At 43.6% G+C, this 26,339-nt stretch overlaps 1 protein-coding gene across 3 annotated transcripts in view; it reads right to left on the bottom strand.

The window, feature by feature from the left end:
• The window catches only part of pcyt1ba (phosphate cytidylyltransferase 1B, choline a), a 66,753-nt gene that overhangs the window by 21,722 nt on the left and 18,692 nt on the right, over nucleotides 1-26,339 (bottom strand). For all 3 annotated transcript variants that reach the window (XM_078232529.1, XM_078232532.1, XM_078232530.1), the window contains exons 2-4: nucleotides 6,034-6,133; nucleotides 1,987-2,103; nucleotides 192-343 (exon numbers count right to left, since the gene is read on the bottom strand). In XM_078232529.1, coding sequence (XP_078088655.1) covers nucleotides 192-343; nucleotides 1,987-2,103; nucleotides 6,034-6,133 — 369 coding nt within the window. The remainder of the gene's footprint in view (nucleotides 1-191; nucleotides 344-1,986; nucleotides 2,104-6,033; nucleotides 6,134-26,339) is intronic.

The following is a 26,339-nucleotide window of genomic DNA, read 5'->3' as shown; positions in this document are numbered from 1 at the left end:
ATGAGCTTTGAAAAGTTGTGTTATTTAGGAAACAATGTCCCCTTGCGGTTTATTCTGGGCATGGAGTAATTTACCACTAACTTTCTCAAATTAGAAAATTAGTCCACAGCCATAAACATTAACCTGTGCAAATATTGACTCAAAGCACACAGACACTTGGTAGGAGGGGAAAGGACCATTGCGAAACATACCTTATGTTTTTCAAGGAATTCTGGAGATAGCGTCCACGGTGCATCCCTGATAACCTCATCAACATAGCGGCAATGTCTCAGGGCATCATAGCGCTCAATCTCATTCATGACAGTGAAACCTTTGTATTGATGTGTTAGATCATCGCTGCACACTGAGACCAAACACACATAAGTAATCCTGATAAGCAATCCATAACACTGGCATCCCACAGACATCAATACTGCTTCCACCACTACTTTCAATGCCTGTCACCACTTTTCCTTTTTGCAGATATCTGTACACTTAGCAACAAGAAAAATGATCTCATTAAAGTAGATGAATTTGTAGAAGATTTTATAATGCAACTCACAGCCCTCCAATTTAATAACGACATTAGCATTGTGTGACTGGGTAACATGTAACTGCTTTGAACCCCTTATTTCCCATTCTCATGTCCAGCCCAAGCATTACAGGAAGATAGCAAGCACAGGTGTCAAGCGTGTGGGAATTAGGCAGAAAGTCAAGTCACTTCAGGCCACTCTCAGGCATGTTCTAGCTGCGGGTTAAAAAGTAGCAGAATGGGGAATAGGTGAGACCTGTGTTGGAATGAGGCACGGCGTAGTCAGGAACAGAGGGACATCACACAAAATATTTACACTATTCTGTTGAGGGACTGTGGTTTTACAGATATTCAAAGTCATTGTGTTTGTCAGAACATATCTTAAGACTAGTTGCTTCGCAAATAATTTACATGTCTCTTCCTGCATGACTCTTCCTTTGCTTTCATGTCAGATGTGTTGGGCACAAGATTGATTGTGTGTGCTGTTATTTAACCATCACTTGCAACGAAAGATCTATAACTTTATCTTACGATCAAACTATTAATATACCTGACAGTACTTTATCTTGTCATTAACACTAATGTATTCCTTAATACTTGCATCAAAGAAAAAAATTGCTTGTTGCAAGAACATTTTGATTACTGAGCAATGGATCTGTAGGAGGATATGAGCAGAACTGTCAACACTGAGGGAATAATAGAAGTGACATTTGAGAAATGCAAGAATGATACAGATTGCAAATCCATTTAAGGATTTGAAGCTGTGCTTATATTTCAGAGTGATATCATCAAGAGTGGTTATATTTTTAAACCAAAAGCTGAGTGACATTTGGCAAGCATGAATGTGTGATGGAAACATCTAGAAAACAACATAAAAATGTATGGGAGTTAATATGTAAAGCAGGCACATTTATTAGCACTTTCAAACTGATGTACTATTCACATTTGGAACACCATCAGCACACTGTGGCTGATGGATACCCAGGAATGGAAACTGAGTCAGAATTAACCCTCAACTGAGCCACGGCAGCAGTGTTTCACCCAGTGAAGGCGGATTGGCCACGCTAAATTGTCCCTTAATGTCCGGGGGACTAGCATGGTAAATACTTAGGGTTACGAGGATAGGGCCTGGATGGGATTGCTGTTGGTGCAGGCTCAACGGGCTGAATGGCTTCTTTCTGCACTGTAGGGATTCTATGATTCTATGAAAGGATAAGCAATCTTCTGCAGAAACCATAGTCTGTGGAGCACACCGCACCCCTCTCCCAACAGATGTGCTCCAAGTGAGTGGCAGCACTGTTGGTTCACTGTGGGAAAGGGGTACAAATAAAAACAGTGGAGAAATATCTGTCCCACTACGCTGAGTGCACAGTCCTCACAGTTTCTAAACAACTCTTTGGGTCACCCACAAGAGTTACTTGGCTTCAGTTGGCTTTGCACGTTTTGTTTCAATTGGTTTGTCCCTCAGTTCTTACCTCCGACAAGTAAATAGGTATTAGGGAAAAGATTTTTGGCCTGCATCAGAGCCCGAGCATGGCCCGAGTGAAAGAGATCGAAAATTCCATCGGCGTAAACTCTCACCGGCCTGTCAACTGTGAAGGGATAAATCAGCACAAGTTAGCATGGCATCGAGAGCCATCAAACATATTGCATCAGTGAACTTCAAACACAACACGCAATGTTTCAGCTGAAATCATAAGCTTTGCCCTGATATTTTCTCTATTCCCGTCATCTCAGATGTTAGGCCGTAAAATTTGGCTTCATAGAATTGCTGGTGTTGGCACTACGGGAGTCCCAGAAATGGCAGCCAATCCACTTCCGGTCACTTCCAGTACAGCCCACACTGTAAGGATGCAAGTGCAGATGTGACTTGTATGTTCCAGAAGCAGACAGACTGGGCAGATGTTGACATCATTCAGCTTTGAAGTGATTTGGCACCTGATCTGCCATTTGTATCTTGCAGATCTTGTTGAAGCCCTCTTAAATATTTCCAGAATATTTCACAAATGCAAGAGGGACCCAGTCACCCACATCTGCCCATGGATGCTAGCTAAAGGCATCAGCATGGGATTTTCAGGTGAGGTGCTTTTGACTTTTACTTGCTGCTGCAGGGTTAGTGGAAGTGCTGTTCACTGTGCTGTTAGAGAAAGCCTGAAAAGTTGTTTGATTCAGAAGGAGTGGTGCTGAGCTCTTCCAAGCCCAGTGGAGTTTGCAGACCTGTCAGCAGAAATCCTGCTGTCGCTCGTGGGGATTATGGTTACAGTCCCTTTTGGGCTGCAGTACAACAGGGGCATGGAATATAGACTACAGAGAGGGGAAACACTTATAGAAGGAGGGCGAGGAGAAAAGCTCTAAAAAAAACCTATCTACAGTATTCAGAGAGCGCTTCTTCTACCTCTACTGCAGCCAGAAGCAGTGTCTGAGATGGCCGTGATTCACCAAGGAGATGCTTCCTGAATTGTGCCACCTTCTGCTCCCAGTGGCTATGAAATCACCATCACCCTCAATAGGGACCAGAGAGAGAGGTCGGAGGAGTAGGCACAGGGCATTGGCGGGATTCCCAATGAAGCAAGGAGTCATTAACTACACACATGTGGCAGCTTGTGTGCCAGATCTCAATGGGCAGATGTACTAGGACAATAAAGGGTTCCACTTGCTTAATGTGCAGTTGGGATGTGAGCACAGAACATCATGTTGGTGAATGTTACTATCTTGGCAGCAGCCACAATGCTGACATGCTGCACCAGTTAGTCATTCCTGCCACATTCTAGCCACTATGGCAACCTGAGGCTGGCTGCTGGGTGACAATGGGCCACCCATATGGTTCATGACTCCTCTCCGCTACATGACCACATGTGGCCCACATCATACAATGAGAATCATGCTGTCACCGGGGTTGTCATGGAGCTATTGATTGGCTTTTTAAACATTAGGTACTGGCTGAATGGCTCAGGGAGAAATCTCCATGGAGTTTGTAGACCTTCAGCGAGCATCCCAGAAGGAGGAAGAGGAGGAGTCAGAGGACGAAGGAAGAAAGCAAGCACTTTAGTGGACAGTCTGTGAGCAGCTAATCAAACTTCAGTTCCCCTAAAATCATCCCTACATTACTGCTGGTATTGAATTCTCCACCTATCCATTCCTCTGCCACAGACCATCACCTTGGACAATATTCTGAAATAAAAGACAAAAAAATCCATAACAAATTTATTCAATAACACATCTAATAATACATTCTGGGAGCCCGCTCTGTGGTCTGCTGCCCTATTGGAATTCTTACTCATTCTCGTAAACATCAGCTGCTGTAGTGAGATTGAATCTCCCAAGCAAGCTGTAACTCATGCTATCTGTGCATGGACATGGGCCCCCTACTGAACATGCAGCCTATCAGTTGCGCACTTTGCACTAGGCTGTTCACCAATATCACAAACAAGCAGTGCAAAGTCCGTATGCCGCCTGCATCACACATCGTGATCCTGCACCTTCTAATAGCTCTTGCTGGGGTACAATTGTATTTTCCAGACCTCTTCAGGGACCTCACCCAAGTAACGTGAGGTAGTCAATGCCAAAAATGTATTCAACTGCATTTGCTCCATGGACAGACCTAAATCTTTCCTCAACTAAGATCAGCACGTACAGGGCAGGATATTGTTTAACTGCTGGAGAGTTGGTGAGAGACCCAAGTCTTCAGCAAGGCCCACTGAACCACAGGCCAATCAGGCAGTGGTGAGGCCACTGGTGGGCCTTCCCCTGGAATCAAGAGGCTGAGGGCAGAAATCTCACCTCCCGAGAGCTGTCGGTCTCTTGTGCTCAGCAGAGCGTTGAGGAGATTGTGGCAACCTCCACAATCAAACACTGAACATCTTTGATTGAGGGAACCCTCCCCCCAACTCCTGCCCTCCCCCAGAGATTGAAAGGCTGGCCACAGGGCTTTAGCTGCCATGCATGCCACATGGCAATAAACCCGTCAGCAGCTGGGTTAATACCAGCGGGTGGAGGCCCTTGAGTGGTTATTAATTGGCATGTGGTGGAGAGGTCGGCCTTGGGCCTTCCCAGCCAAAATGTAATACCGGCGGAGGTTGGGAGGTGGAGGGGTTCACCAGGGTACACTGCCATCCCACCTAATTAGCTGCCCTTATTGCCTCCAAGCTCACCGCCAGTGAGAGCTGAAGATGTCACCCAGTCTTTTCCAACAGACCAGCGATAAGGGGTATTTGATTTTTCAAAAGCTGTTCTTGTCTTAGCCCAGAAGTACTAAACCCAGTCACTACGCCTCCATTTCACACCTTGCCCAAGATTAACTAACTCAATACAGAACCTGGGATTTCCAGTCTGCGTGGTCAATACATGTATCAACTAGAACTTCCTTCCTAACAGCACTGTGTGTGTATTTACACCCCAGGGACTGCAGCAGTTCAAGAAGAAAATGCACCACCTCCTTCCTCAAGGGCAACTAGGGATGGGCAATAAATGCTGGTCTAGGCAGCGATGCCCACACACCGTAAATGCATTTTGAAAAATTGAGCCATTATTGGAAGAACTGGTCTTATTACATTTTCACTGAATGCATTGATATGGTAATTTGATATGATAAATTAATTGTACCATAATCAGAATGGGTATTATTTACATCAAGGAATGGATTGAAGTTTGTTTTACAGGGACTCCATGAGGAACCATTTGACAAAGCTGCTTTGGGGCAATTTTTCCTTTCATCACCTGGGCAGCAACCTGATGGATTGGATCACTGATCCATGGTAGAACCTTCTGATTATGATCCTGGGGAGAAAACTCATTGCCAGTAATGTCCTGACTCTTACTACGAGGTAAGTGTAAACCGACTAACGGCAACACCACTGAGCTGGACAGTGGGGAAAAGGCTTGCGAGGATGATGGTGCAGTCAACAATGTCAATGAGAGGTCAAGGAGGAAGAGATCAGCAAAAGCACCATGGTCACAGTCAAAGAAAATGTTATTTGCGATTTTGATTAGATTCCCTTCAGTGCCTTGGGACTGGACAAACCCTGACTGAAGAGGTTCAAACATGGGGATGGATATTAACTAACGGGAAGTTGACTGGCGGGAGGCCTGACACCTGATGTTAATGAAGTCCAGGTCTTCAGGCCCAGGCGTCTGTGGGAAGAAAACGAGTGCTTATGAAAAGAGTGCACAGTTGTTGGAAGTGTGTGTGGAGATCTAGGGGGAGGGGGAAGAAGGGTTTAAGAAGATTGCTGTTAAGTGGAGAAAATAAGCTGGGTATCTTGCTCTTCAGAATGGATAGGTTGGCAAGAGACTGACTGGTGCAATGAGGTTCCTACTTGTAAGGAGGCCACACTGTGACCTTCAGAAAATACTGAGAGAGGAGTGATTGCGGGCTTCACTGATAAATGTCTATGATATGATGAAGTCAATAAAATATTTTCCAGATCTTAGTCCCCAGGCCCAATTTGTACTGGCATAACCTCCTTGAAAATATCACAAACACAATAAGAAGCAATTTATATGTTAGGAAATCAAAGACTTACTTGGTGTTCCAAAACGGGCCTGAACAATAGTCAATCTTTCATGAGGGGCCTTGCACTGGCAGCTTGTTTCGTCTGCAAATGCAGCAGGTTCAGTCAATGTCTGAAGAGAAAAACAAGGGAAAAATAAAGATTAGGGCATACTCTTCAGCGCTTTAACATAGTTTGCAGCATGAATTACTTCTGACAGCTATAGAAAAGATATACAATACTTTATCAAGCGATTGTTCAATTTATCTGAGACTCTTGGGCACTTTGTATAACATCTTTGCATCTAATCACTTAATATCCACAAAAATCATCTCCTTTATCATAGAATAGATATCATAGAAACCCTACAGTGCAGAAGGAGGCCATTCGGCCCATCGAGTCTGCACCGACCACAATCCCACCCAGCCCCTACCCCCACATATTTACCCGCTAATCCCTCTAACCTACGCATTTTTTTTTTAGGATTCTAAGGGGCAATTTTTAACCTGGCCAATCAACCTAACCCGCACATCTTTGGACTGTGGGAGGAAACCGGAGCACCCGGAGGAAACCCACGCAGACACGAGGAGAACGTGCAAACTCCACACAGACAGTGACCCGAGCCGGGAATCGAACCCGGGACCCTGGAGCTGTGAAGCAGCAGTGCTAACCACTGAGCTACCGTGCCCCCATCTCCTTTATAAATCTATATTCTACATCAACACTATTTTGAAAGTCTATTTAACTCAGCATATTTTACAAAAATATTAAGATGAAATAACTTTAATGACAACAAAGGATCACAGGTAAATTGACACTTTTTTTATTACACATGGTGGCGTGTCTTTCAGTGGTTTATTTTTGCAACAGTCTTTCCACTGCAGCAATTTACATTGGGTTGTAGTTAAGGCCCTCCTTGTCGCGTGGTAAACACCAAGGTAAAGGAAAGACATAGGGCAGAATCTTACAGCCGTTCATGCCGGTGGAATTTTCTAGTGCTGCTGCAGTATACGGAGATTTGGCTGGATGCCAAATTCTCCGTCCTCGCTGCAACGGCAAAGGGAATGAACAGTCGGCAAGATCGCCTCCATAGAGTGCAGATAGGAACATAGCAATGTTCGAAACAGGGGTTGGTTATTCAGCACCTTAATCCTGCTGCACAGTTCAATTAGATCATGGCTTTAATAATTTTCTTGCCTTGCTTCATAACTTTTGATACAGTTGCCCAACAAAAATTCTATCTATCCCAGTCTTGGGGGCTTCAATTGTCCCCACATCCAAAATCTTTTGGAAGAGAAAGTTCCAAATTTTTTACATCCTTTTTGCACGCAGTGCTTCTTAATTTCACTCCTGAATGGCCTAAATCTAATTTTAAAATTATACCTTCTTGTTCTCGATTCTCCCAGCAGATGAAATGGTTTCTCTGTATCTACCCGTTCAATCTCCTTTGTAATTTTATACACTTCAATCAGATCAACCCTCAATCTTCTATAACCACGGGACTTCAGGCCAAGCTTATGTAACCTGTCCTCATAATTTATCTTGGTAAGCCTGGTATCATTCTGCTGTGTTTGGGTTGCACCGCATTCAAGACAAATATATTCTTTCTGACGAGAGGTACCATTTGAAAGCTCCTTGGAACATCAATAGCATCAAATAATAGGCCACACAAGCAGATGACACAGCAACGAACAAATTATTATTTCCCATGTTTAATACCAAATCTCATATTTCCATTCACTTTATTTGGATTTGTGATTTTTTTAAAAAGTTATTTGATAGAAAGTTGCAGAAAATATGTATCCTATAAAACTACACTCAAGTAAAAATGTTTACCTGCAATAAATATAAAATGCTCATCACTCTGTAGCACGCGCAAATGGCTGTTGAACAATTAAGGTGATTTGATGCTGACAAAGCTGAGAGGCTCACACTTACAGCACTTGACATTGTAATCGAAATAGCTCTCTGACCAAGGCTTGCAACATAAACCTGCTGGTTCACCCACCACACTACTAAAGAGTGAATCACAAGCCTGTAACCTAATTGAGGGGTTCAAATGACATAAACTGCTGCAGTTTATAACTGGAACTCAAGTTCCAAGGACGGATTACATCTTTGAAAACGTTTCACTTGCCAATGTTACATTTCTCACAAAATATGCTTTCTGGCTATGAGCTGCTTTTGAGACCTTTGTCCATGCTAAAGGTATTCAAGTATAATTTGTTGTTATCACAGCACCAATATGACTCACATGACTCCATTAGGAATATTACAATCCTTGATTCCAATACTAAATGTGTGGCCTCTTGGGATTCAGAATTGCGTGGATTTTTTCCCCAGTAGCTTATGAGATTTTTCACTCTACAAATAGAATTCCGAATGCTCCAACACATGCTCCGGTTTATCTTTAGTTTATACTGAGGCCCTTGTGCTGTAACCTGAGAGCTGCTTTTCATTACATCAGATTTAGCGGAATGAAGAGATCTACAAAGCCATTGCACTATTTCTTTTTAAACAAGCATTTACAAGCATGCATACATTGTAGATTAATAATTTAATTTAAATTGACTTAGCATTTAATATTGATTGGTTAATGTAGGGTAAGAAAATTATTGCCCTACACATTTGCCCCATAGCTGTCTATCATCCTCTTCAAATGTTTATCTACGCTTCCCTTAAAAGGTGCAATTTTTTTCCTCTTCCATTCAATCTGACAGACAGTTTCATGCTGTAACAACTCTATGGTTAAAAAAAATCTCCTAACCCTTATGCTCACACACAATTTTAATTTGATAACCTCCCCCATCTCAGATTCCCAAACCAGAAAAAATAGTTTCTGCCTCTCAAACCCCTTCATAATACTAAAATCTTCAATTAAATTTCCTTTTTGTTTTCAATGTTCCAGTGAGACTCTTGTCATTGTTATATACTCTCATCCTTGACATCATCCCGATGAATTTACACAATGTGCTTTCAATGACTTTAATGTCCTTTTTGTACTGAGGTATCATAAACAGGATTGTGACTTTGGCCAAACCACCTTTGCTGTTAGAACATAGAACATAGAACAGTACAGCACAGAATAGGCCCTTCGGCCCACGATGTTGTGCCGAGCTTTATCTGAAACCAAGATCAAGCTATCCCACTCCCTATCATCCTGGTGTGCTCCATGTGCCTATCCAATAACTGCTTAAATGTTCCTAAAGTGTCTGACTCCACTATCACTGCAGGCAGTCCATTTCACACCCCAACCACTCTCTGCGTAAAGAACCTACCTCTGATATCCTTCCTATATCTCCCACCATGAACCCTATAGTTATGCCCCCTTGTAATAGCTCCATCCACCCGAGGAAATAGTCTTTGAACGTTCACTCTATCTATCCCCTTCATAATTTTATAAACCTCTATTAAGTCTCCCCTCAGCCTCCTCCGCTCCAGAGAGAACAGCCCCAGCTCCCTCAACCTTTCCTCATAAGACCTACCCTCCAAACCAGGCAGCATCCTGGTAAATCTCCTCTGCACTCTTTCCAGCGCTTCCACATCCTTCTTATAGTGAGGTGACCAGAACTGCACACAATATTCCAAATGTGGTCTCACCAAGGTCCTGTACAGTTGCAGCATAGCCCCACGGCTCTTAAGCTCCAACCCCCTGTTAATAAAAGCTAACACACTATAGGCCTTCTTCACAGCTCTTTCCACTTGAGTGGCAACCTTTAGAGATCTGTGGAACAAGATCTCTCTGTTCCTCCACAGTCTTCAGAACCCTACCTTTGACCCTGTAATCCACATTTAAATTAGTCCGACCAAAATGAATCACCTCACATTTATCAGGGTTAAACTCCATTTGCCATTTTTCAGCCCAGCTTTGCATCCTGTCTATGTCTCTTTGCAGCCTACAACAGCCCTCCACCTCATCCACTACTCCACCAATCTTGGTGTCATCAGCAAATTTACTGATCCACCCTTCAGCCCCCTCCTCTAAGTCATTAATAAAAATCACAAAGAGCAGAGGACCAAGCACTGATCCCTGTGGCACTCCGCTAGCAACCTGCCTCCAGTCCGAAAATTTTCCATCCACCACCACCCTCTGTCTTCGATCAGATAGCCAGTTACCTATCCAATCTGCCAACTTTCCCTCTATCCCACACCTCCTTACTTTCATCATAAGCCGACCATGGGGGACCTTATCAAACGCCTTACTAAAATCCATCTGTATGACATCAACACACTTAGTTACCTCCTCAAAAAATTCAATCAAATTTGTGAGGCACGACTTGCCCTTCACGAATCCGTGCTGACTATCCCGGATTAATCCGCATCTTTCTAAATGGTCGTAAATCCCATCCCTAAGGACCTTTTCCATCAATTTACCAACCACCGAAGTAAGACTAACCGGTCTATAATTACCAGGGTCATTTCTATTCCCTTTCCTAAACAGAGGAACAACATTCGCCACTCTCCAGTCCTCTGGCACCATCCCCGTTGGACTTTAACCTGGTGTTGTGAGACTTCTTACTGTGCTTACCCCAGTCCAACGCCGGCATCTCCACATCATGACTACCATCCCCGTGGACAGTGAGGACCCAAAGATCAAAGCCAAAGGCTCTGCAATCTCATCCCTTGCCTCCCAAAGAATCCTAGGATATATTTCACCAGGCCCATGCTGCTGTACTCCATGGACTTACTCACAAAACTCCAAATGCTGTTGACCTGTCTAATGGGTCTTTTTACAAAGCAGTTGCACTTTCAAGGAATTCTGTGTACCATCACCAAGACCACCTATTTCCACCTCTGAAACAATGCCCAACGTCCTCAGCTGCAACTCTCATCCATGCCAGGTACCTCGAGACTTGATTCCAACACACTCCTGGTCTGCCTCCCGTATTTTACCATTCAGGAACCTGAGGTCATCCAAAGCTTTGCACTCAAGTCCTGGTATTCCATCATCCCTGTACTTTCTGACCTAACTGGCTCCCAGTTAAGCAACACCTCCATTTAAAAATTCTCAAACTTGTTTTCAAATCCCTCCATAATCCACCCCCCACCTCTCCGTTACCTCTCTATCTCTATATTCTTCCCCAACCTTGGAATATTTGCACATCTCCAGTTCTGTCTTCTTGATCATCCCAATTTTAATAATTCCACCAGTGGTGGGCATGCCTTCAGATACCTAAGCATAAACTCTGGAATACCCTCCCTAAACCTCTTTGCCGCTCTCTCCTTTTGCTTCGTTAAGATGCACCTTAAAACTTATCTCCTTGACCAAGCATTTGGTCATCTGCACTAATGTCTATGTGACTCCGTGCCAAGTATTGTTGGATAATGTTACTGTGAATTATCTTGGGATGATTTGCTCTGCTGGATACGCTTTATAAATAAAGCCTGATGCTGCTGTTCATTCTCTGCATTAATTTCTTCCCATGGCCTTATTTTTGGGTTTTGTTAGTCCATTGGTATTTTTTCCCCCAGTCATTGTGGATAGCATAGCCAAGCCTGATCTGTCCTTGGCCAACATCCACACGTGCACTTTAGACCAAGATTCACTGGTTAGTGGCCTGGAGCTAGGCCCTCAGTGCTTTCTCCTACCAGTAGCTTTGGAACCAATTATAGTGCCAGTACTGCCACAGAAGGGCTTACATTTACAGAATCACAGAATTGTTACGGCGTAGGAGGAGGCCATTTGGCCCACCATCTCTGCACTGTCTTTCCAAACAAGCATCACGACTTAGCGCCATTCTCCCGCCTTTTCCATGTATCCCTGCACATTGTTTCTACTCAAATAATCATCTAATGCCCTCTTGAATGCCTCAATTGAACCTGCCTCCACCACACTTCCAATCAGTGCATTCCAGACCTGAACCATCTGTACATGAAAAAGTTTTTTCTCTATTTTTGCAAATCACATTAAGCCTGCGCCCTCTCATTCTTGATTATTTTACAAGCAGGAACAGTTTCTCCTATCGACTCTGAACTCATGATTTTAAACATCTCTATCAAATCTCCCCTTAGCCATCTCCTCTCCAAGGAGAACAGTCCCAACCTCTTGAATCTATCCTCATAACTGAAGTTTCTCATCCCATTCTTGTAAATCTCTTCTACACTCTCTCCAATTAATGCACCTGCTTCTTTTTATATATATATATAATATATATATATATAAAAGCAAAATACAGCGGATGCTGGAAATCTGAAATTAAAAAAGACAATGCTGGATAAACTCAGCAGGTCTGGCAGCATCTGGAGAAGGATCATTTTAATCTGAAATGTAAACATGGGGCGGGATTCTCCGGCCTTTCACACCAGCGGGATTCTCTGGTCCCACTCCAGTGAACAGAGATGTGGCTCAAAAAGTCTCCATCTCGCTGGCAGCGGAGGAGGGACGTGAACAGCTGGAGAATTCCGGCCTCTGTTTCTCTCAGAAGGATCTTGTAGATCCAAAATGTTAACTCTGTCTCTCTCCACAGATGCTGCCATACCTGCTGAGTTTATCCAGCATTTTCTGTTTTTATCTCATAACTTTCCTGTAGTGTGGTACCCAGACTGTCCACAGTATTCTACCTGAGGTCTAGCTTATCCCCAGATATTTGCTGTGTTAATTTTGCCACAGCTAAGTAGGAGTGGGGCACTCCAACTGGCCTCATAGCCCTTGGGTTAGAAAGGATAGAAAGCAGACAATGTTGACGTTCCTGGTTGATATACGATGGCTTACTAGAGATGTAAAAGTGTCAGATCCGATGAATGTGTGGTTTGATTCTGATGTTCTCTATAGGCACAGTGTAGATATGTCCCCAAAAAGAAAATGGGTGATACTGCCAAATCCAGAGGCATATAGGCCAATATAAAACAGAAAAAGAAAGCTTATGACAGTCACAAAGGATTTAATACTGTAGAAAGCCTAGAGGAGTATCGAAAGCAGAGGGGTGAAGTAAAAATGGAAATTAGGGAAGCAAAGTGAGGATACAGAAAATTATTGGCAGGTAAAAGCAAGGAAAATCCTAAGATCTTTTACCAATACATTAACAGCAAGAGAATAACTAAGGAAAAGGTGGGGCCCATCAGAGATGTACATGGTAACTTGTGGTTTGATTCAGAAGATGTAGGCAGGGTTCTCAGTGAATATTTTGTCTGTCTTCACTAAGGAGAGGGATGGTGAAAATATTCTAGTTTAAAGAGGAGGAGTGTGAAATATTAAATACAATAAGTATAGTGAGAGAGGAAGTACTGGAGGGACTGGTATCCTTGAAGGTGGATAAATCATCAGGGCCACTGAAGGAAGTCAGGGAGGAAATAATGGATGCTCTGAGAATCATTTTGTAATGCTCACAGCGAGGTCCGAGAGGGTTGGAGGTCTGCAAATGTTGTACCATTATTTAAAAAGAGTGCAAGCGAAAGGTCAGAAAACTATAGACTGGTCAGTCTAATGTCAGTGGTGGGCAAATTGTTGGAAATAATTCTGAGAGACAGGATAAACTAATTTAGAAAGGCATAGATTGATCAAGGATAGCCAACAGGGTTTTGTTGGGGGCAGATCGTGTCTTACTAACTTAATAGAACTTTTTGAGGAAATAATAAGGGGGATGATGAAGATTGTGCAGTGAGTATAATCTACATGGATTTCAGTAAAGCATTTGACAAGATCCCAGATGGCAGACTGGTCAGGAAAGATCTCATGGATACAGGGGAAGGTGGCAGGCTGAATTCAAAATTGGCTCAGTGACAGGAAATCAAGGGTAATGGTTCATGGGTGTTTATGCAAATGGAAACAGTCTTCAGTGGCGTTCTACAAGGTTCAGTATGGGACCCTTGCTGTTTGTTGTATATATTAATGATTTAGAGTGCGGGAAGCATCTTTGGAAAATTGGCAAATGACACAAAAATTGGTTGTGTAGTTCATAGCAAAGAGGATATCTGTCAACTCCAAAATGATATCAATGGTGTGGTTGTTGGCAGAGAAGTAGCAAATGGAGTTCAATCTGGAAAAATGTGAGGTAATCCTTTTGGAAAGTGCAAACAAAGCAAGGGAATACTCAAGAAACAGGAGGATATTGAGAGGGGTTGAGGAAATGAAAGACCTTGGAGTACATATTCACAGGTCCTTGAAGGTGGCAGGACAGGTGGGTAAGGTGGTAAAGAAAGAAGGTGGAACGCTTTCCTATATTGGGCAAGGTATTGAATACAGAAACAAGGATGCAATGATGGAACTGTATAAAATGTTGGTTAGGCCACAGCTGGAATTTTGTGTACAGTTCTGGTCACCACATTACAGGAAGGACATAATTGCTCTGGAGACACTGCAGAGGAGACTTGCAAGAATGTTGCCAGGGCTTAAAAATTGTTGCTCTCAAGAAAGATTGGATAAGCTAGGTTGTTTTCCTTAGAACAGAAGCTAAAGGGTGACCTAACTGAATTGTACAACATTTTGTGAGGCTTATATAGGGAAGATAAGAAAGAATTGTTTTCTTACCTGAGCGGTAATACCAGGGGGCATAGATTTAAGGTAAATTGGTAGAAAGATTAGAGGGGGCATGAGGAAAAGCTTTTTCCCCCAGAGGGTGGTGGGCATCTGGAATTTACTGCCCAAGTTGGTGGTTGAGACTGAAATGCTCAACTCATTTAAAAGGATCTGCATCTGAAGTGCGGCACCATGCAAGGCCACAGACCAGGTGCTGGAAAGTGGAGTTAAAATGAGGGGCTAGTTTCTTTTCCATTTTTTGGCTGGACCAGACATAATGGGCTGAATGGCTTCTTTTCTATGGTTGTGTTGCCCTCCTCTGCTGAATAGTTAACCAGGACACTATCCAAGCCCTTTGCTTCTTTGAAATGTCTCTAAGCATTGGATATAGAATGCCTGAGACTTAATGGTTTGTGATTCCCAAGCTTCAGAGTGTTTGCATCATGAAATTATCTTGCATCAAAACCCAAGGCTACTGATGCATGGAACTGCTTCAGCATGTCTAGTGGAGGAGGAGATTGTTATTGTGATGGCAGAATGTATACAAAAACGTTATCACTGCCAGTGGCTGTGTGGAGGTTGGTCTGTCTAATTTGAGGAGTTATGATGTGCAACAGAATTGTGCATCAGCAATCAATGATCATCGCGCAAGATAAAAGCCCTCAAGTCCAATAAGAAATAACTTTAAACAGTCAAATTATGTTACCAGACGACGATTATCCATAATACTAAATTGTGTGTAGTTCACTGCTGACATCACAATTTTAGTCACGGATTAGTAGGGGAATATCTTTCAATTAACATTGTGTAAGGGGATTCAGAATGCCTTGTGACCAAAGATCAGGTTAGATAAGATCAGAGTAGATAGGATACAGAAAGAGTTATAAAGCACCCGAAGTATACTGCTTGCCTTGAGGTACATAAAACCACTTCTGGAGAATTTAGACATGTATTTTTGAAAACATATTTTGTATTAAAAGCATATACCTTTGTTAACAAAGGGGTGCCATGGTGGCACATTGGTTAGCACTGCTGCCTCACAGCGCCAGGGACCCAGGTTCAATTCCAGCCTCAGGTCACTGTCTGTGTGGAGTTTGTACTTTCACCCGGTGTCTGTGTGGGTTTCCTCCCACAGTCCAAAGATGTGCGGGTTAGGTTGATTGACTATGCTAAATTACCCTAGTGTCAGGGGGACTAGCAGGGAAATTGTCTGGGGTTACGGGAATAGGGCCTGGTGGGATTATGGTCGGTACAGACTCACGGGCCGAATGGCCTCCTTATATACTGTAGGGATTCTATGAACAACATAATGCTTGTAAGGCATGATGGGGCGTCGTTAAGTAAAAAGAACCACATTCCTTAAAATACAACATTGCTGCTGAGGAAAGGGAAAAAACAATTCTTACCAGTAGTCTCCAGGCAGCCCTTATGAATGGGTTACACAATGAACCAAGGATACTAGATAAGGGGGTCTGCGAAACATCAGGAGACTATGAGTAAGGCCCTTAAGGTCCATGAGCTGATCACGCAATCCATGCTGCCCAGGAGTAGGCATCATTGGCCAAGGTATATAATCTATACTTACAATGATTGGCTCATACTGAGCTGGGGTGGGCAAATAGCTTTTGAAAATTGTATAATTGTAGAACTAAGAGTAATGTAATTTCGGATTTGATTTAGAACTGCTCCAAACCACTCTCCCTCATATGTTGACCAAGCTTGGAAAATAAAGAGCATCTTTTACCAGAGTACCGTCTCTGTGAGCCTTTGTGTTAACTGAGCCATAATTAAGGGGGAAAATTCTCCACGTGAAAGCCAGCATAATACATAGTCTCTGAAAAACACTTCTACACATTGAAAACCTATATGGGCTCAAACTGATGCTACATCTGACCTGTGACTGAAAAGCAATGGGTTCAAAGAGTGGAACTGTTTAATTCCCAAAGATGAACATTGCTCACTGTGATGAACACAAATTCACCTAGAAGAAGAAACAAGAAAAAAGAAAGAGCTATTTAGCACCGTCCTGATCCACTGATATATCTAAACACAATTATGACCAATTTTCAGTCCATTCAAATTATCCATCCGAATAGCATTTACCACTTGTACTGATTAAAAAGTAAACTGCTGCATCTCAAACCTCCTTCATCCTCGACAAATTTTCACCAATCATCATGAAACAGCAATCCATCCATCAGTGAGCCTTCCATTTAGGACAAAATATACCTCCAGTTTTATTTTTCACCCTCATGTAAAATGAATGTAAAACTTTTAATGTAATGGAACGGTGAAATGAACTCTCAGCTGTGTTATTGAGACACACTCTGAGTGTCCACAGGGTATATCTCTAGCAGGCGAAAAGGAAAGTTGGACAATGATTCACAGCAGACTGCTCTCATGTAGTCTCCAGCAGCTCTGCCAAAGGACTGGCTGCAAGCCGTTTTGGCTAGAACTTCTTGCAATGATCGCAGAAAAAAACCCCCCAAAGCTGCCAGAAAGGAAAACTGAGTCCACTTTGATGATTCACATCCAGTCGCATCAATTAAAAGCATGGCATGCACATAGAGGGTTAATGATGCAGCCTCTTTGGCATTTACATTACAACAGTTTGATTTCTGCTACAACGCTTAAAGTCAGGCAGCAGTGGAGGAAAATGAAGAGCGATTGGTCCAAGAAGGTTATTGGCAGAATCTCACCCCTACCTGGAATCTTCCTGTCCCCTGTTATTACAGATGTTAGCCAACTATCACCTTGCTTCCCCCACCATTGCCCCACCCACTTTTAAATGCTGCTGGAAAGATCTGGAAAACGACAATATTTTGCTCTCTTCCATGTTAGCATGACTTCAGAGACTGCCAGAAGAAAGATGATGTTGCACCCTACAGTACAACAACATCCAGGATCTCAGCAATGATAGCAGTAGTGCCCAAATAGAGGGCAAATCTCTCTGACCTCATGGCAAGCCTCGGAAAAGCAGCCAGCACAATCTTGATCAATTGGGCCAGTGGGCTGACGAATGGCAGATGGAGTTTAATTTAGATAAATGCGAGGTGATTGAACCAGGGCAGGACTTACTCAGTTAATGGTAGGGTGTTGGGGAGAGTTATAGAACAAAGAGATCTAGGGGTACATGTTCATTGGAAGTGGAGTCACAGGTGGACAGAGTGGTGAAGAAAGCATTCAGCATGCTTGGTTTCACTGGTCAGAACATTGAATACAGGAGTTTGGACGTCTTGTTGAAGTTGTACAAGGCATTGGTAAGGTCACATTTGGAATACTGTGTACAGTTCTGGTCACCCCATTATGGAAAGGATATTATTAAACTAGAAAGAGTGTAGAAGAGATTTGCTAGGATACTACCAAGGTTTGATGGTTTAAGTTACAAGGAGAGGCTGGATAGACTGGAACCTTTTTCTCTGGAGCGTAGAAGGCTTAGGGGTGATCTTATAGAGGTCCATAAAATAATGAGGGGCATAGATCAGCTAGATAGTCAATATCTTTTCCCAAAGGTAGGGGAGTCTAAAACTAGAGGACATAAGTTTAAGGGGAGGGGAGAGATACAAAAGGGTACAGAGGGTGGTGAGTGTCTGGAAAAGCTGCCAGAGGTAGTAGTAGAGGCAGATACAATTTTGTCTTTTAAAAAGCATTTAGACAGTTGCATGGGTAAGATGAGTAGAGAGGGATATGGCAATTGGGACTAGCGTAATTGTTTTAAAAAAAAGGGCAGCATGGACAAAATGGGCCGAAGGGCCTGTTTCCAAGCTGTAAACTTCTATGACTCTAAGTACCCCTCGCATCCCATTCATTCTCTCTTCCACCTTCTTCCGTCAGGAAAAAGATACAAAAGTCTGATGTCACGTATCAACCGACTCAAGAACAGCTTTTTCCCTGCTGCCATCAGACCAACGGACCTCCCTTGTATTAAGTTGATCTTTCTCTACACCCTAGCTATGACTGTAACACTACATTCTGCACTCTCTCCTTTCCTTCTCCATGAACGGTATTCCTTGTCCGTACAGCATGCAAGAAACAATACTTTTCACTCTATACTAATACATGTGACAATAATAAATCAGATCAACTGGATGGCTGTTAACACAGTAAAATCCACTTTAAGGTGTCAATATCACCTGTTGAGGTGTTTCTCTTATTTGGACCTTCCTGTACCTCTTTGCAGCAGCACTGAAGACCCATCAACTTTGGATAGTCAGCAGCGATGGGTGGACTCACTCAATGTCCTGTCAGGGACCTTCCTTCAATATTTAATAATCCAGCCCAAGAGAATGGATCAGGATATTGATAAGTTTGGGCCATTAATCCTGTTCAAACCCCCTGGTCCAGAGGAAAACTCAACCCTTCATGTTTTACTTTTGCCTTTAGCTTTAATTATCAATAAAATCCAAGGTATTTTACAAGCAGACTCCTGGTAGCACTAGAATGGGAGTGCCCAGGATCTGGCTTTGGGAGTGAATTGTCTGGCCTTTGATGCCCCTGATGGTTCCTGTCACATCTGTGCAAAATCAATTTAAGCTTCTGCTCAGCTTCAGTTAATTAAACTCCCCAGATTTGGAGAACTGGATAAAACTGCCTCCTATCTGGGGGATTTGGGCTAATTAGGGAGCAACATTTATACACTAATAAAGCTTTTACTAGTTTGGCAATCTTAAAGGGACATGACTCTTTATATATTAATGACCTCTTGTCTGCCCCCTGAAAAGGCCTAGCAAACCGTTCAGTTCAAGGGCAATAAATGCTGTCCTTGCCAATGATTTCCACCTCCCATGAAAGAATAAACAAAATAAAATGGTATGTAACTTCCTCAGAGCAGCAGATTACCACTCCATAGCGACTTACCCAACCTTCCTAACTCAGGCCGGGTGAGACTAAAGAAGCGAAGCAGCTCAGGAGCCCCAGCAATGAAGTGTAAAAGGAGCAGAGCAAAGAAGGATACACACCCTTTTTACAGCACTAGCTGCCGTAAAGCAGGTGAATTTAAAGGGATAATTGAAAGGGAGAAAGTAAGTTTCTATGTTCAGTGAATGGGATGTGGTTGCAGAGGGCGGGGGCGGTTCGGTCATTGGTGGGGGGTGTTCTGACATCGGCGGGGGGTTCTGACATTGGCAGGGACATTTGGATTTTGTCGGGGGAGTTTGGACATTAGCAGTGGGGTGATTCGGACATTGGTGGGACGTTTAGATGTTGTCAGGGTAAGTTTAGATATCAGTGGGGGGAGGAATCATAGAATCATAGAAACCCTACAGCACAGAAAGAGGCCATTCGGCCCATCAGGTCTGCACCGACCACAATCCCACCCAGGCCCTACCCCCATACCCCTACATATTTTACCCACTAATCCCTCTAACCTACGCATCTCAGGACACTAAGGGACAATTTTAGCACGGCCAATCAACCTAACCCGCACATCTTTGGACTGTGGGAGGAAACCGGAGCACCCGGAGGAAACCCACGCAGACACGAGGAGAATGTGCAAACTCCACACAGACAGTGACCCAAGCCGGGAATCGAACCCAGGTCCCTGGAGCTGTGAAGCAGCAGTGCTAACCACTGTGCTACTGTGCCGCCCTGCCGTCCAGGAGTTTGGACATTAGGGAGGGTTCAGGTTGGCGGAGGTGGGGTTTGGACATCAGTGGGGAGAGGAGTTTGGACATCAAAGGGTGTCGAGCTGGGGCTGTTGTGTCTGGGAGGCAGGTTGGTGTGTGTGTGTGGGACACAAGGTTTGTCGCGGGAGTGTCGAGTCAGGAGATGGGGCGAGGGATTGTCGGTCCGCACATGGGGGGAGGGGGAGTTGTCGGATAACTGGTGGGAGTGTCGGTTGGGGTCCGGACATCAGCAAATGGGGAGAGTGGAAAGCTTGGTGGGATGTGTGGGTGTTCCCTGGAGGGGCCAGGATAGGGTGATGAGGAGGGTCTCCTCTGAGGTTGGGTATGTCCCATGCGGCCATGTGTTTTCATGCTTTTTTTCTCAGAAAACTTCTCATAGAATCCCTACATTGCAGAAATAGGCCATTCAGCCCATCGGGCCTGCACCGACAACAATCCGGCCTAGGCCCTATCCCCGTAACCCCACGTATTTAGCCCGCTCGTCCCCCTGACACTAAGGGCAATTTAAGATGGCCAATCCATCTAACCTGCATATCTTTCAACTGTGGAAGGAAACCGGAGCACCCGGAGGAAACCCACGCAGACACGGGGAGAATGTGCAAACTCCACACAATCAGTCACCCGAGGCCAGAATTGAACCCGGGTCCCCGGTACTGTGAGGCAGCAGTGCTAAATATTGTGCCACAATGCCGCTCTCTTTTCCATCTAACTTTTTCAGAGGAACTATCAGGGTAAAAATTTCCTCTGTCGATGGTTCTCAGCCTAGTGCAATTGTCCAGGGGAAGTGAGCCCTTTTGAACAATTGTCGAGTATACCCTTATGTGAGGGATTAACATAAGAACATAAGATCTAGGAGCGGGAGTAGGCCATCTGGCCCCTCGAGCCTGTTCCACCATTCAATAAGATCATGGCTGATCTTTTCGTGGACTCAGCTCCACTTACCCGCCCGCTCACCATAACCCTTAATTCCTTTACTGTTCAAAAATTTATCTATCCTTGCCTTAAAAACATTCAATGAGGTAGCCTCAACTGCTTCACTGGGCAGGGAATTCCAAAGATTCACAAACCTTTGTGTGAAGAAGTTCCTCCTCAACTCAGTCCTAAATCTGCTCCCCCTTATTTTGAGGCCATGCTCCCTAGTTCAAGTTTCACCCGCCAGTGGGAACAACTTCTCTGCTTCTATATTATCTATTCCCTTCATAATCTTATATGTTTCTATAAGATCTCCCCTCATTCTTCTGAATTCCAATGAGTATAGCCCCAGTCTACTCAGTCTCTCCTCATAAGCCAACCTCTCAACTCCAGAATCTCAACTAGTGAATCTCCTCTGCACCCCCTCCAGTGCCAGTATATCCTTTCTCAAGTAAGGAGACCAAAACTGTACACAGTACTCCAGGTATGGCCTCACCAACACCTTATACAGCTGCAACATAACCTCGCTGTTTTTAAACTCCATCCCTCTAGCAATGAAGGACAAAATTCCATTTGCCTTTTTAATTACCTGCTGCACCTGCAAACCAACTCCTTGTGATTCCTGCACAAGGACACCCAGGTCCCTCTGCACAGCAACATGCTGCAATTTTTTACCATTTAAATAATAGTCCATTTTGCTGTTATTCCTACCAAAATGGATGACCTCACATTTACCAACATTGTACTCCATCTGCCAGACCCTCGCCCACTCACTTAGACTATATCCCTTTGCAGACTTTCGGCGTCCTCTGCACACTTTGCTCTGCCACTCACCTTACTGTCATCTGTGAATTTTGACACGCTACACTTGGTCCCCAACTCCAAATCATCTATGTGAATCGTAAACAATTGCATTCCCAACACTGATCCCTGAGGCACACCACTAGTCACTGATCGCCAACCAGAAAAACACCCATTTACCCCACTCTTTGCTTTCTGTTAGTTAACCAATCCTCTATCCATGCTAATACATTACCCGTAACACCGTGCACCTTTATCTTATGCAGCTTTATCTTGTCTTTGGTGTGGCATATTGTCAAATGCCTTCTGGAAATCCAGATACACTACACCCACAGGTTCCCTATTGTCCACTACGCATGTAATGTTTCAAAGAATTCCATCAAATTAGTCAAACATGACCTGCCCTTCATGAACCCATGCTGCGTCTTACCAATGGGACAATTTATATCCAGTTGTCTCTTCCTTGATGATAGATTCAAGGATTTTCCCTACAGAAGTTAAGCTAACCAACCTATAGTTACCAGCCTTTTGTCTACCTCCTTTTTTAAACAGTGGCGTCATATTTGCTGTTTTCCATTCTGCGGGAACCACACCAAGAGTCCAGCGAATTTTGGTAAATTACCACTAGTGCATTTGCTATTTCTCCCGCCATCTCTTTTAGTACCCTGGGATGCATTCCATCAGGGCCAGCAGACTTGTCTACCTTTAGCCCCATTAGCTTGCCCAACACTACCTCTTTCATCATAATGATAGTTTCTAGGTCCTCACTTGCCATAACCTTCCTGTCATCAATTTTTGGCATGTTATTTGTGTCTTCCACTGTGAAGACCGACACAAAATACCTGTTCAATGCCTCAGCCATTTCCTCATTTCCAGTTATTACATCCCCCTTCTCGTCCTCTAAAGGACCAATGTTTACTTTAGCCACTCTTTTTCGTTTTATATATTTGTAGAAACTTTTGCTATCTGTTTTTATATTCTGAGCTAGTTTACTCTCATAATCCATCTTACTTTTCTTTATAGCTTTTTTTGTGGCTTTCTGCTGACCTTTAAAGATTTCCCAATCCTCTAGTTTCCCACTAATCTTTGCCACTTTGTATGCATTTTCTTTCAATTTGATACTCTCCTTTATTTCCTTAGATATCCATGGCTGATTATCTCTTTTTCTACAGTCCTTCCTTATCACTGGTATATACTTTTGCTGAGCACTATGAAAACTTGCTTTGAAAATCCTCCACTGTTTCTCAATTGTCCCACCATAAAGTTTTTACTCCCAGTTTACCTTAGCCATCGCCTCCCTCATCCCATTGTAATCTCCTTTGTTAAGCGCAAGACACTGGTATTGGATTTTACCTTCTCACGCTCCATCTATATTTTAAATTCAACCATATTGTGATCGCTTCTTCCGAGAGGATCCCTAACTGTAAGATCATTAATTATTCCAGTCTCTTACACAGGACCAGATCTAGGATAGCTTGCTCCCTTGTCGGTTCCATTACATACTGTTCAAGGAAGCTATCGCGGATACATTCTATGAACTCCTCTTCAAGGCCGCCCTGACCAACCTGGTTTGACCAATTTATATGTAGATTAAAATGCCCATGATAATTGCTGTACCATTTTTACATGCATCAGTTATTTCTTTGTTTATTTCTCGCACCACCATGATGTCATTATTTGGTGGCCTATAGACTACGCCTATCAGTGACTTTTTCTCCTTACTATTTCTAATTTCCACCCAAATGGGCTCAACCTTTTTTCCATAGAACCTATATCATCTCTCACTACCACCCTGATGTCATCCTTAAATATCAGAGCTACATCACCTCCCTTACCTTTCTGTCGGTCCCTCTGAACAGTCTGATACCCCTGGATATTTAACTCCCAGTCGTGACCATCCTGCAACCATGTCTCTGCAATGGCTACCAAATCATACTCATTCGCAATGATTTGTGCCATCATCTCATTTATCTTGTTTCGTATGCTACAAGCATTCAGATAAAGTGCCCTTATGCTAGTTTTTGTACCTTTTTTTGAATTCTAACACTTCCATTAATAACATCTCCTGAGTTCTCCTTCCTTTTAACTTTTTTCCTGATTTTTGATGTAGTTGGAACCTTCTCCCCACATTTTGTCCTTGCTCCCTCCTTCTCGGACTCCTAACATAGGTTCCCATCCCCCTGGCATATTAGTTGAAACCCTCCCCAACCACTCTAGCAAACACTCCCCCTAGGACATTAGTCCCAGTCCTGCCCAGGTGTAACGTGTCCAATTTGTACAAGTCCCACCTCCCCCAGAAACGCTCTCAATGCCCCAGGAATCTGAAACCCTCCCCCTGACACCATCTCTTCAGCCGCGTATTTATCCGATATTAGTGGATTAGTGGACTCGTCAACATTAAGAGCATTCAAATGGTTATTGGATAAACATACGGATGATATTGGAATAGTGTAGGTTAGATGGGCTTTAGATTGGTTTCACTGGTCGGCGCAACATCGAGGGCCGAAGGGCCTGTACTGCTCTGTAATGTTCTATGTTCTATTATCCTGTCATTTCTACTCTGACTAGCATGTGGCACCGATAGTAATCCTGAGATCGCTACCTTTGAGGTCCGATTTCTTAACTTTCTTCCTAGCTCTCTGTATTTTGCTTTTTGGACCTCATCCCTTTTTTTACCTGTCATTTGTACCAACGTGTACTACGACCACTGGCTGTTCATCCTCCCCCTTCAGAATGTCCTGCAGCTGCTCTGAGACATCCTTGACCCTAGCACCAGGGAGGCAACATACCATCCTGGAGTCTCGTTTGCGGCCACAGAAACGCCTGTCTATTCCCCTTACAATTGAATCCCCTATAACTATTGCATTGGCACACTTTCTAACCCTCCTCTCTGCAAGAGAACCAACCTTGAGGGATTCCCCAGAGAATCACTGGGATACCCCTAAATCCAAACTGCATAGCCAGGAAGTTATGGCTGAATATTTATAGTACAGGAACAAACCAATTAGCCCAACAGGTCAATGTTGCAGTTCGTGCTCTACATAAACCTCCTCCCTTCACATCAATAAAAATGTTCTATTCCTTTCTCCCTCACGCACCAATTCCCTGAAATACATTTATGCTATTTGCCTCAGTTACCGCCTGTGGTAGCAAGTTCCACACAATTACTCCAAAAGACATTTCTCCTGAATTTCGTTTGCATTTATTGACGACTATATTATATTTGTGGGCACTTGTTTTGGACTCCCCATAGGTGGAATTAATTTGTTGAAAAATTGGATTTGACCCTTTATTGGGCTCGGCAATCGAGGTGCATGAATATTTCATGCCTGGTCCCTTTGACAGTAAGAAGTTTAACAACACCAGGTTAAAGTCCAACAGGTTTATTTGGTAGCAAAAGCCACACAAGCTTTCGAGGCTCTGAGCCCCTTCTTCAGGTGAGTGGGAATTCTGTTCACAAACAGAACTTATAAGACACAGACTCAATTTACATGAATAATGGTTGGAATGCGAATACTTACAACTAATCCAGTCTTTAAGAAACAAAACAATGGGAGTGGAGAGAGCATCAAGACAGGCTAAAAAGATGTGTATTGTCTCCAGACAAGACAGCCAGTGAAACTCTGCAGAGTTTCACTGGCTGTCTTGTCTGGAGACAATACACATCTTTTTAGCCTGTCTTGATGCTCTCTCCACTCCCATTGTTTTGTTTCTTAAAGACTGGATTAGTTGTAAGTATTCGCATTCCAACCATTATTCATGTAAATTGAGTCTGTGTCTTATAAGTTCTGTTTGTGAACAGAATTCCCACTCACCTGAAGAAGGGGCTCAGAGCCTCGAAAGCTTGTGTGGCTTTTGCTACCAAATAAACCTGTTGGACTTTAACCTGGTGTTGTTAAACTTCTTACTGTGTTTACCCCAGTCCAACGCCGGCATCTCCACATCATGGTCCCTTTGAATCAGGCAAACCACCTGCAGCCTGCTCATCTAAATTGCTCCAACATGTAGCCCAGCATGGAATGTACTGCTGACTTGTTCTCTGCTCAACAGAGGGTCCAGCAGCTTGTGAGGCTGGTGTGTCTGCATAGCGAGCCTGCCCCCTCTTAAAGGGGAGCTGCACTCAGAGCAGGAGCTGCAGTAACTATCTCTGGAACTCGTCACTGGGAGGAAAAACATAGCAAATAGTGCAACGGGCAAGGGAGAGGACTCCCAGGTTTCCTGAGCTGGTGCTGGGGTTATTAGTGATAGAGATAGACAAAAGGCCCTCAAGACACGACGTGAGATGGGCAGCCACAGAGGTCATTTCCCGGACTCTCGCCCTGAGGATCTGGCTACAATGCTGGAAAAAAGTTCAATGAGCTCACGTGCATGGTCAAGGTCAGAGATTACATTCCACTTGATATCTGCTGTTCACTGTTCCATCCACATCACACACTGCTCATTGAACCATGGCCCCATCACTCATCCATCTGCAATCATTCAGATAATGCACCTCACCTTTGCACACGTACTGCCAACTTCACATCCGCCTCTTGCTGCTTCCACAT

The sequence above is a fragment of the Mustelus asterias genome, chromosome 17 (genome assembly GCF_964213995.1).
Source record: "Mustelus asterias chromosome 17, sMusAst1.hap1.1, whole genome shotgun sequence".
Lineage (NCBI taxonomy): Eukaryota > Metazoa > Chordata > Chondrichthyes > Carcharhiniformes > Triakidae > Mustelus > Mustelus asterias.
The sequence above is the reverse complement of the archived record's forward strand: the minus strand, read 5'-3'. Positions and strand labels throughout refer to the sequence as shown.